The 12,160-nt window shown below is 34.1% G+C and overlaps 1 protein-coding gene across 1 annotated transcript in view; it reads left to right on the forward strand.

The window, feature by feature from the left end:
- The window catches only part of LOC133173131 (beclin-1-like), a 15,658-nt gene extending 3,714 nt beyond the window's left edge, over positions 1-11,944 (forward strand). The window contains exons 3-16 of the mRNA XM_061308070.1: positions 1,829-1,875; positions 1,986-2,076; positions 2,164-2,226; positions 2,839-2,912; positions 3,836-3,908; positions 4,154-4,278; positions 4,568-4,630; positions 4,841-4,924; positions 5,921-5,981; positions 6,090-6,178; positions 6,534-6,644; positions 10,776-10,818; positions 10,911-11,014; positions 11,734-11,944. Coding sequence (XP_061164054.1) covers positions 1,829-1,875; positions 1,986-2,076; positions 2,164-2,226; positions 2,839-2,912; positions 3,836-3,908; positions 4,154-4,278; positions 4,568-4,630; positions 4,841-4,924; positions 5,921-5,981; positions 6,090-6,178; positions 6,534-6,644; positions 10,776-10,818; positions 10,911-11,014; positions 11,734-11,839 — 1,134 coding nt within the window. The 3' untranslated portion in view covers positions 11,840-11,944. The remainder of the gene's footprint in view (positions 1-1,828; positions 1,876-1,985; positions 2,077-2,163; positions 2,227-2,838; positions 2,913-3,835; positions 3,909-4,153; positions 4,279-4,567; positions 4,631-4,840; positions 4,925-5,920; positions 5,982-6,089; positions 6,179-6,533; positions 6,645-10,775; positions 10,819-10,910; positions 11,015-11,733) is intronic.
- The last annotated feature ends 216 nt before the right edge of the window (positions 11,945-12,160 follow it).

The raw sequence follows: 12,160 nt of genomic DNA on the forward strand, positions 1-12,160 counted from the left end.
CAATGGGCGATCAAAGTTTTACATAGAAATATATAGGAAAATATCTTTAAAAATCTTCTTCTTAAGAACAGCAAAGCCATGCTTGGTCATATTTATATGGAAGCATCCTCAGGTAGTGTAGATTCAAGTTTGTTCAAATCATGACCCCCGGGGGTAGGGGGGGGGGCCACAATGGGGGATCAAAGTTTTACATAGAAATATATAGGAAAATATCTTTAAAAATCTTCTTCTTAAGAACAGTAAAGCCATGATTGGTCATATTTATATGGAAGCATCCTCAGGTAGTGAAGATTCAAGTTTATTCAAATCATGACCCCCGGGGGTAGGGTGGGGCCACAATGGGGGATCAAAGTTTTACATAGAAATATAAAGGAAAATATCTCTAAAAATCTTCTTCTTAAAAACAGTAAAGCCATAATTGGTCATATTTATATGGAAGCATCCTCAGGTAGTGAAGATTCAAATTTGTTCAAATCATGACCCCCGGGGGTAGGGTGAAGCCACAATGAGGGATCAAAGTTTTACAAGAAATATATAGGAAAAATATCTCTAAAATCTTCTTAAAAACAGTAAAGCCATGATTGGTCATATTTATATGGAAGCATCCTCAGGTAGTGAAGATTCAAATTTGTTCAAATAATAACACCCGGGGGTAGGGTGGGGCCACAATTGGGGATCAAAGTTTTACATAGAAATATATAGGAAAATATCATTAAAAATCTTCTTCTTAAGAACAGTAAAGCCATGATTGGTCATATTTATATGGAAGCATCCTCAGATAGTGAAGATTCAAGTTTGTTCAAATCTTGACCCCCAGGGGTAGGGTGGGGCCACAATTTGGGATCAAAGTTTACAGAGGAATATATAGGAAAAAGTCTTTTTCTCAAGAACAGAAAAGCCATGATTCGTCAAATTGATATGGAGGCATCTTTGGGTAGTGTAGAATGAAATTTGTTCAAATGAGGGCCCCCGGGGATAGGGTGGGGACACAATGGGGGATCAAATTTTTACAAATGAATATATGGGAAAAAAATCTGCTGCTCAAGAACAACAAAGCCATTTGTTATATTGATATGAAAGCATCATCAGGTAGTTTAAAATTCAACACCCCCCTCCCTGTAAACTTTTCAATACTGTACTGATTTTTGCTTTTTTTCCTAGCCAATGTGCTCAGGTGAGCGATGTGGCCCATGGGCCTCTTGTTTATTTAAACTTTTCAACCTTTCAAGACTGAACTGATTTCTGCTTTTTCCTAGCCATATTGGTCAGGTGAGCGATGTGGCCTCTGGGCCTCTTGTTTGTAAAGGGTAACTCCCATTAACAAGAAACACAGTTTTTGCTTAGATCCAACACTTTAAGTGATTGGGTGGCACTTGTGATAATAGGCCAAGAATTGATTGAATAAAAAAAAAAATCTTATTAGTTTTGGTCATCAATGAAATTTTTCCAGGAGGGGTCATTTCAATGAGGCGGGAGGCAATTCCAAACAAAAAATAATTTTATTTTGTCCATATTTGCAGTGTTTTCCCTAATTACCGACTACCAGCCAAATTAACCACTTAGATTGATAAAAATGCAGCTTAGAAATCAAAAAATTAAAAAAAAAATAATCATTGTAAAGTCCACAAAGATTTTGTTCATAAACCTCAACCCCTAGCCTGTTACAATTGATCTCTAATGCTTTTCTTTAAAATAAATAGGAAAAACACTGATTTAGACTAAGAGTGCATAAAACAAATGAATTTTAGAAAAATGTATTATTTTCTCTTTTTCTGGTTTATAAATCTTCAGCCATCACTGGTATACTTGATATATATTTCCCTTGTAGGAAGAAGTTAAAGTGGATGAAAACTATTCAAAAAGAGACATAACAAGGTATAGCCTTTAACTTACCCAAAAGAAATTTTTGAAGAGGGGAAGATTGGTTGCTTTTGATTGAAAGAATATTCAATATTTATTGACTTTCTTTTTACTGTAATATACAGTACATCTCAACAAGATGAAGATGCTGGTGATTTCCTCCTTTTGGGGGAAACAAGCCCCGGGAACATGGACAATCTTAGTCACAGAATACGGGTAAGTAAGAACTGATCTTTTAGAGTTTTTCAACTATGTACAATATTGTACTTACCACACTTCAGCTAAAGAGACATTTCATTTCAGGTTTCCAGTGCACTGTTTGATGTCATGTCAGGTCAGTCAGAGATTGATCATCCACTTTGTGAGGTAGGTGTGGAGAGGTGTTAAATTTCAAACAAATTAACAGAATATTTGACGTTTTCATAACATCATTGAGCCAAATTAATGTTCAGCTCTGGATTTGAGAGAAAAGTTATCTTCCCTAGCTGATCTTTTAAGTTTAGGGAAATGTAAGGCAGCAGCAGATTTATGATGGCTGTCTATTAAAAGGGAAGGGATTTTCCAGTTTTGCATGTGATGGATAGTCAAAGCCTTCATAAGTTAGTAGAAAAGTATCAGTGTCAGTTGGGCATTTGTTATCATATAAGATACATGTATTTCAGTAAAAAAAAAAAATATCCAAACTGAGTGTCAGTGAGCTGAAATCAAGGTTTCTACCTCAAAGTCAAAGCAGAGATATTTTAATGAAATATTGGTGCACAAGATATTTCTATTCCTTTTACAAGACTTACTTATTTTGCTTTTATATTAAAAATGTCATCATACTTGAAGAAAGTTTCCATCAGAATGGCAGAGGTTCGGATCACCTGACTTACAGTTTTGTTTTATATTAAATAGCTTGCAGGACAAATTTGATTCTACTAAGGAAAATTGAGACCGAACTATTGTAGGTACTAGTTATATTTGTCTGTTTTGTAGGAGTGTACAGACAACCTGCTGGATCAGTTAGATAACCAGTTAAAGATCACAGAGGATGAATGTAAAGATTACAGGTGAGTGATGCAGTTGAGAATAGTAATTGTAACAGGTAAGTCTGTATAGATTTAGAGAGAGAGAAAATGAATAGCAGACCTGTTTACTCTTACGATTTCACCATATTTTGTGCAGATTTTGAGTCTAAAATGCGTCTCACGTTTTGCTATTATGAAAATACAGAAATCAGAAATCCGTTCGTTTGGATTTTAGCAGTTAGTTTTCGTTATGATCTGTCTCAGTTTGATGCTTTTTAATCACTAAAAAAAGAGAAAGATTTCAAACACTTAAGTGATGTTGGGCCGCCAAAACTCAGTGGTTTTAAAAATGACAGAAATGGTAATTAGAAATGTAGTTGTTCTGTAGTAATACATGTAAAATTGATGGAAAGTAAAATCTTACTGGTAAATGCCAAATCTCACTGACAAATTTAATAAAAAAAATACTGAGAGACAACAATATGGGTAAACAGGTCTGAAATGGTAACAGGTATTTTTTTTTTTATATAATTTAGGAGATTCAAAAGATAGAGAAATTTCAAGAATGTAAACATTTCATGTCAAAGTTAAGGGATACATTGAGATAGGAAAGATTTTAGGTGAGAATATAAAGATTACAGGAGAGAATGTAGTTAGTGAGTATGTAAAATTTGTGATTCAGAACATAATAATTACAAATCAGAATGTAAAGATTGTGACTAATTACAAATAAAAAGTGAGAATGTAATGATAACTTGATAACAGATAAAAGTGATGAAGGTAAGAATGTGAAGTGTACCAGTGAGTGTAAAGATTGCAAGTGAGACTTTATAATCACAGGTGAGATTGAGATCACTTTTTTAATGTAAAGATAACAAAAAAGGATGAACAGATAACAATAGTTTTTTGTTAGTTCTAACTACCAATAGTTTTATAATGAAGAGATTGTTTCCATTTTATTTCAGAGAATTTCTTGAAAATTTGGATAACTTAAGCACTGAAAAGGATGATACTAATTTGGATGAAGAGTTAAAACAGGTAAAAATTAAAATGACACAGAGAGCATGTGTATATAAATGCACAACAGTATGTGGACATTTAAAACACAAATTGTTGGAGAATATGCTTTAATACATGTTATCTTTTAAAATATTTATATAATTATACAGTTTTAGAAGCAGAAATTTTGTTCCTTTTATTTTCAGAGCATTTGTTGAAACGATGCCAAAATATAAGTTTCATACTAAGTTTCAATCATAACTCGGGGATTGTTAAATTTCTAGCTTCAAGCAGAGGAACAGTCTCTGAGGCAGCAGTTAGAGAGCTTAGAGAGAGAACAGCAGCAGACGGAGGCCATACTAGAGAAGGAAAGAGAGATCAGTCATAAACTGGAGGAGGAGGAGGACAGGTGTTCAGTTTTACATAAGAATATATAGAAAAAAGAATCTGATGATGAAGGGCCATAGTTACTCAGCTGAGCATTGTGACTCATGGGCCTCTTGTTAAAAAAACATTGTTTTTTGTCTGACAGGCAAACAATATGCCTTAGAAATTAAGAGTGAATTTGATCTTTGACCATTTTCTTTACTCTACATGAAAGAATTAAACAGGAATCATTAATAGTGCATTTGTATGTCATACTGTGGTTCCTTCAAACTCTTGTCTGATGCAGTCTCTCAGATTTTATGTATCTTTAGGTATTGGAAAGAATACAATGAGTATAAAAGACAGGTGCAGGAACTCGAAGATGAACAAAGAAGGTAAGACATGCTTGATGTTAATTGAATTGTTAATTCTTAAGGAAGGGTTTACAGTGGGGCACTGATTATCAGGAAAAAAAAGAATACATAAACAAAGAAGCAGACAGAATAATGTAATACTCCTGTGTAGGTATTTTTTAAATAAGTGCAGATTTATGTTTTATTATTTTAAAGGAAAATGAGTTAATTAATATGGAATTATTTTTATAGTGTTGACAACCAACTAAAATATGCACAGACACAACTGGACAAGTTAAAGAAAACCAATGTGTTCAATACCACCTTCCATATATGGTTAGATGAATTCTTGTTTTTTGAACTTTGCTTGCTTTTTGTATTCAAATCATTGCACCAAAGATGAATTATCCAGGTATGTGCTCTGGTTGAAGATCTACAATTGCTTTTTTAAATTAATCATTTTAAGCTCACCTTGACATAGTCAAGATGAGCTTATGCTATACCCCCAACAATGGTGTTCTGGTTAATGGTCTCATTCCCAAAAAAGTATAAGCCCTACCTGGACCAAACTTGCAAATTTACATCATGGGATGTACACTACCATACTTGCTTTGTATGCAGGATCTGACCTATATTTCCTGGATTAGAGACCAGGTTAGTTTTTGGAGCAGGTTTAAGTTTTTGGAGCAAGTTAGAGTTTTAGGAGCAGGTTTCATTCCAATGTAACTATAAGCCTTATGGTGACTAAATTTGCATGGATGATTCATATTGAGTTTTGCATTACCAGACTGGCTTTGAATACTGGATCTGACCTACATTTTCCAGATGAGTTAGCAGGTTAAAGTTTTTGTAGCAGGTCCATTCTCAAGTAGCAGCAAGCCCTAGCTGGATGAGACTTGCATGGATGATGCATCTAGGAATGCACACTTTTAGATTGGCTTTGAATGCTGGACCTATGCTAGTCAATATGGGCAATGTGTCCAAAATTCACAAAAAATATAACACATATAATATAACTTTTTTAGTTTGATGGAGGGGTAGACAAGACAGTTACAATATGACATATATCATTGCACTCCAACAAAAAAGACCCCAAAAGTTAGGGACTACAATTCTCTGAATTTGATTATTAATTGATTGAAAGCGGCAATTGGTTGTCATAAGAAATAAAGAAAATAATATTTAGTGGATGTAAATATTGTAATATATCACCTGCTTTCAGGTTTTTCATTGCCTCATACACAAAAATAAGACACTTATTCCTTTAACAAAATGTTAATGCATGAGTGCAAGAAGTACATGAATTTTGACTTTGTTATTCTTTAATTACAGGCATAGTGGTCATTTTGGGACCATTAATAATTTCCGTCTTGGAAGGCTACCTAGTGTTCCTGTAAGTATATCACAAGATTGGATAAATTAGTACATATACATATAAACTGGATGCCAAACAATGCTTGAAATGAAGATTATTTGAGGAATATCTAAGTTTGTTCTTCAGGTTGACTGGAATGAAATAAATGCTGCCTGGGGTCAGACAGTCTTACTTTTGAATTCACTGGCTAAAAAAATGAATTTAATATTCCAAAGGTATGTTTTTGTAGATTGGAGTTTTGATTAGCAACTTAGAAACTTATCATACAAATATTTGACTGGTATAATGGTACACATAATCAAGTTTTCTGTAAAATTAGTTTTAGATACTTGGACTTATCATAGACACATCTGACAGACCCTTATAGACCTGCCTATGTTAAGTCTGATCTATGTGCATAAAATTTCACAGATTGTCATAAGCATAGATGTCTTACAATTTATCAGTACTTAGACTTGCCACAGACACATCTAACATACCATTTGTATACGTACAGTTAATCAGATCATGTATATGATTTATAGGTACAACATGTACTTAGACTTAACCACAGATACATCTGAATTTTAGGTACCGGTTAGTTCCATATGGGAACCACTCATACCTAGAGTCTTTATCAGACAAATCTAAAGAGCTGCCATTGTATGGATCGGGTGGCTTTAGGTTCTTCTGGGACACAAAGTAAGCACTCATTGTCAGATGCCTTATTGTACAGAGGCTGTCTATGTTCACTGGAGGCTGTAAAATGCATGCAAGAAAATTGTTCATGTGTACTTTATCTTTCTTAAATTACCAAAGTCATGCATCAAATTGATATTTTTATAAACACTGTCACTCAATTTTATATCAGTGTACCCTATAAGCTTTATAGATATTACGAACATGTTTAAAAAATGGATGTTTTATCTGTTTCTCTTTTGTTTAAGTATAGATATTTAAAATTATAAATTTTAGACCTTCACCCCCATCCCGGCTTGAAAAGTGGGAGGTAGTGACAGGTTGTCCATCCTTCCATAACACTTGGGGGTACCCATCTCTTATCCACAACTCCTCCTATATCAGTAACAAATGGATAAAATTTAATGACATTTTCACAGAATTATTATTAGATAGTGCCATTGTGCACCTCATATTTTATTTTTTGATCAGGCAGAGGGTTTTTCATAGCAAAATGTAGACACTGCCACCCTTTCTATAACATAGGGGGTACCCATCTCTTATCCACAACTGCTCCTACACCATTGGATAAAATTTAATGAGACTTTCACAGAATCTTTATTACATAGTGCCATTGTGCATCTCTTATTTTACTTTTCAATTTGGGCAGATAAATAGGGTTATCCATAGCAAAATATGGTCACTGCCATTCTTTCTATCACAAAGAGGGTACCCATGATCAGGTAGATAAATAGGGTTTTTCATTGCAAAATGTAGACACTGCCACTCTTTCTATAACATAGGGGGTATCCATCTCTTATCCACAACTCCTCCTACACCATTGGATAAAATTTAATGAGACTTTCACAGAATTTTTATTATATTGTGCATTTCCTATTTTATTTTTCGATTGGGCAGATATTAGGGGTTCCTATAGCAAAATATAGACACTGGCATTCTTTCCATAACATTGGGATAGCCATCTCTTATCCACAACTCCTACTATACCACTGAAAATAATTTAATGAGACTTTCACAGAATCTTAAAAAAATGTTTATTACACAATGCCATTGGCCACCTCCTATTTTATTTTTCGATCAGGCAGATAAATAGGGTTACAATGGCAAAATATGGACACTGCCATTCTTTCTGTGACGTGGGGGTACCCATCTCTTATTTGCAACTCCCCTATACCACTGAGTAAAATTTGATGAGACTTTCACAAAATCTTTCAGACATAGTGTCATTGTGAAATTCCTATATTGTGTTCTGAATGGGCAGATATTTGAGGCTTCCCATAGCAAAATATGGACTTCTCATCATACTCATATGGAAGTGGGGGTTATCATTTTGTGAGCTCATTGCTCACAGTACCTCTAGTTTTAAGCTTAAAGATGTTGCTGATATATTTATGACATCTTAATTCCTTTTTTAGGTCACCTGAGTCACTCAGGTTACCTATTGCTATCTCTTTACGTCCGTTGTCGTCCGTCGTTCGTCAGTCGTAAACTTTTGAACATTTTCAGCTTCTTCTCTGGAACCAGTGAACCAATTTCAACCAATTTTGGCACATGGCATCTATGGGTGAAGGGGAACAAAAATTGTGAATTCGTGGCCCCTGCCCCCCTGGGGCCTGAGGGTGGGGCCAAAACCATCAAAATTAATGCAATCTTTAAAAATCTTCTTCTTTACTCCTGGACATCAAGCAGTCAAACTGTTGGCATGATTGTAATAAGCATTGACCCTCTACCAAAATTGTGAAATTCATGGCCCCAGGGTCAGGGGTTCTTGTGCTAGGGCGGGGCTATATAGATCATATAGTGAAAGTGCATTATTTCTTTGAAAATCTTCTTCTCTACTCCTTGGTATTATTGAAACAAATTGAATACATAGTTATGATGAGCAAGGGTGACTCTACCAAAATTGTGAAATTCATGGCCCCAGGGTCAGGGGTTCTGGTGTTAGGGCGGGGCTATATAGAACATATAGTGAAAGTGCATTATTTCTTTGAAAATCTTCTTCTCTACTCCTGGGTATTATTGAAAGAAATTGAATACATAGTTATGATAAGCAAGAGTGACTCTACCAAAATTGTGAAATTCATAGCCCCAGGGTCAGGGGTTCTGGTGTTAGGGCGGGGCTATATAGATCATATAGTGAAAGTGCATTATTTCTTTGAAAATCTTCTTCTCTACTCCTGGGTATTATTGAAACAAATTGAATACATAGTTATGATAAGCAAGAGTGACTATACCAAAATTGTGAAATTCATGGCCCCTGGGTCAGGGGTTCTGGTGCTAGGGCGGGGCTCTTTTGATTATATAATGAAAATGCATTAATTCTTTGAAAATCTTCTTCTCTACTCCTGGGTATTATTGAAACAAATTGAATACATAGTTATGATAAGCAAGAGTGACTCTACCAAAATTGTGAAATTCATAGCCCCAGGGTCAGGGGTTCTGGTGTTAGGGCTGGGCTATATAGATCATATAGTGAAAGTGCATTATTTCTTTGAAAATCTTCTTCTCTACTCCTGGGTATTATTGAAACAAATTGAATACATAGTTATGATAAGCAAGAGTAACTCTACCAAAATTGTGAAATTCATGGCCCCTGGGTCAGGGGTTCTGGTGCTAGGGCGGGGCTCTTTTGATTATATAGTGAAAATGCATTAATTCTTTGAAAATCTTCTCTACTCCTGGGTATTATTGAAACAAATCGAATACATAGTTATGATGAGCAAGAGTGACTCTACCAAAATTTTGAAATTCATGGCCCCTGGGTCAGGGGTTCTGGTGCTAGGGTGGGGCTATATAGATCATATAGTGAAAGTGCATTATTTCTTTGAAAAGCTTCTTCTCTTCTCCTGGGTATTATTTAAACAAATACATGGTTATGATAAGCAAGGATGCCTTTTCCAAATTTGTGAATTTCATGACCCCTGTATCAGAGGTTCAGATGTTAGGGCGGGACTCTAATATTATATAGTGAAAATGCATTAATGCTTTAAAAATCTTCTCTGCACCTGGGCATATCAGAGGCAAAAAGGGTAAAAGTTTTAATAAGGAAGGGTATTTTTACCAGATTTTTGAACATCAAGACCATTTGGTCAAGTGTTCTAGTCCAGGCCAGGGCTCTATTAATTTGTATTCTACTGAGAGGAGTTATTCCCCTTTGCCATTTACTTGTGATAATTAATCACTGTAAATAATGTACTTGAAAGGTTAATAGAATAAGAGAATTATGCAAGAATTTTTATTGTATAATACAAAAAGTACTTTCATAGTTTTAATGATCAGGTAGACTTGTCTTATTAAGGTTTTCCATCCCTAATAGGAACTAATTCTCTATCCTTAAATATCAATCACGTATATAATACTCTGATATTAATTCAAAGAACTTTACAGTAGAAAAGGATTTACCAAGTGGAAGTTTCAAAAACGTAATTAACTAAGCAGTATTTAATTAATAGAAATTGCATTGAAGTCTATGGAGACAAGCGATTTTTTTAAAATAAAAATTCAGATAATAAGAATATCAATAACTACTGTGGTGGAAAGATCCATTAAATCATTAGAAATAGATTGACAAATGAAAACAATTTTTTTACCGTATATTTTTTTAAAATTGATTTTTATTACTTAAAAAAGAGGGAGATAACTCTTCAACAAAGGTCAAGTCATAAATTAGGACACTTCCATTCTTACATGCTAATAGTAATAAATGTAGATTATGTCTAAATATACTGAGTATTCCACCCGTACACATCTGTTATGTATTCAAATTCATTGAATCTGAGGCTATTAGGGATGGAATACCAGTACCTTAAGTGTTCATCAAAGACCAAGAGTCTTACTCAGGCCAATGTAAGAGATTTCCACAAGGAATTAAAAGAGTACAGAAGCACTGATAGTTTCTTAATATACTGTCTGGTGAGAGTGATAAATGGGGAACAGATTAGAACCTAATTTATGAACTGTTAATGAATACTAGACTAATTATTTTGTTAATCCTGATCACCCTATTTTTCTTGCTTTTGGGCAACAAAGCTTCACCTTTCAGTTCATTTTATACTCTATGGATCCTCTAAATTGTTGTATTATACTCAGGTGACCGTTAAGGCCCTTGGGCCTCTTGTTTTTTTACTTATCTAGATTTGATCAAGCTATGGTAGCCTTCTTAGACTGCTTACAACAGGTATGATCATAACTTTTATATTGTTGTTTTGTCATTTCATCATCTCTGATATTTATTAAGGCAGACAATCATTGCATTATCTATTATTTTAGTTTAAGGAAGAGGTAGAGAAGGGGGACACAGGGTTTTGTTTACCATACAAGATGGAGAAAGGGAAAATAGAGGATAGCAGCACAGGGACATCATACTCAATCAAGTGAGTCTCCCTAAAAAGGGAAATGAGGCATATTATTAATTATATGGTCTCTCAATAGAGGTAAAAAGAAGTACATAATTAACATGGTCTCCCAACAGAGGTAAAATGGGGCACATTATAATATTAACATGGTCTTTCAATAAAGGTAAAATTAGGCACATAAATAACATTGTGTCTCAATAGAAGGGAAATGAGGCACATTATGATAAACATGGTCTCTCAACAGAGGTAAAATGAATATCATTTACTAGATAATTCTCTTCTTCCACTGTTAAATGGCAATTGAAACCAAAACAAATTTTAAAGAAATTATATGCAACCTCTAAATGCATATCAGTCAATTCCTTAAAAAAATTGATTTCATTAAGAATAGTTTATAAGACCAAAAAAATTGTTGTTAAAGCACAAAAATGGTTATGAGTTATTGACCCTTTTTTACATTGAATAGAGTTATTGTTCTGGGGTCTGAAGTTTAAAATCATGCATTTATCACATAAAAGTACTTTTTATCACATTTTTTCCCTCATCTGTTTGTGATAAACAATATTTGATGGGTGTATCATGTGCCGTGGCAGTGCACTTTATATTTAAAGAAAGTAGACTGCAGTCTTTCCAAGATGCTCCAAATGTTGTTAAGTTTAATATAGAAACTTTAAATTTGAATTTTAGATCTTCTAAAAAAATTTAATTGTATTGCTCATTGATTGTTTTTGTTTCAGAATTCAGTTCAACTCTGAAGAACAGTGGACTAAAGCTCTTAAGTACATGTTAACAAACTTGAAGTGGGGCCTGGCATGGGTGTCTTCACAGTTTGCCAACAAGTGATAATCAGCTGTGATATTTCTTGACTTTTTTGATATTGTATATTTATTGAATTTATTCAAAAACAAAGAATGAGATAAATAATAAAACCAATTCTGAAAACTTTAATTGATCCTATTCTTGCAAAGGAGTTTAAAAATAATGGAAGTTGGGCAAGAGGGTTAAGGGATGGATGAGGTAGTTAGAGAAATATGATAACATAATGTGCTTATGGAGTTATACTGGATTTATCTTAAAGCAGAGTGAAGAAATTTTCTCACACCGTTGTTGTTGCAAAGATTTTGCACTTGGAAGGTTAAAGATGGGGACAATAGGAACAGACAT

The sequence above is a fragment of the Saccostrea echinata genome, unplaced genomic scaffold, assembly GCF_033153115.1.
Source record: "Saccostrea echinata isolate AGI-Se365-2 ecotype Australia unplaced genomic scaffold, CSIRO_AGI_Sech_v1 ptg000056l, whole genome shotgun sequence".
Lineage (NCBI taxonomy): Eukaryota > Metazoa > Mollusca > Bivalvia > Ostreida > Ostreidae > Saccostrea > Saccostrea echinata.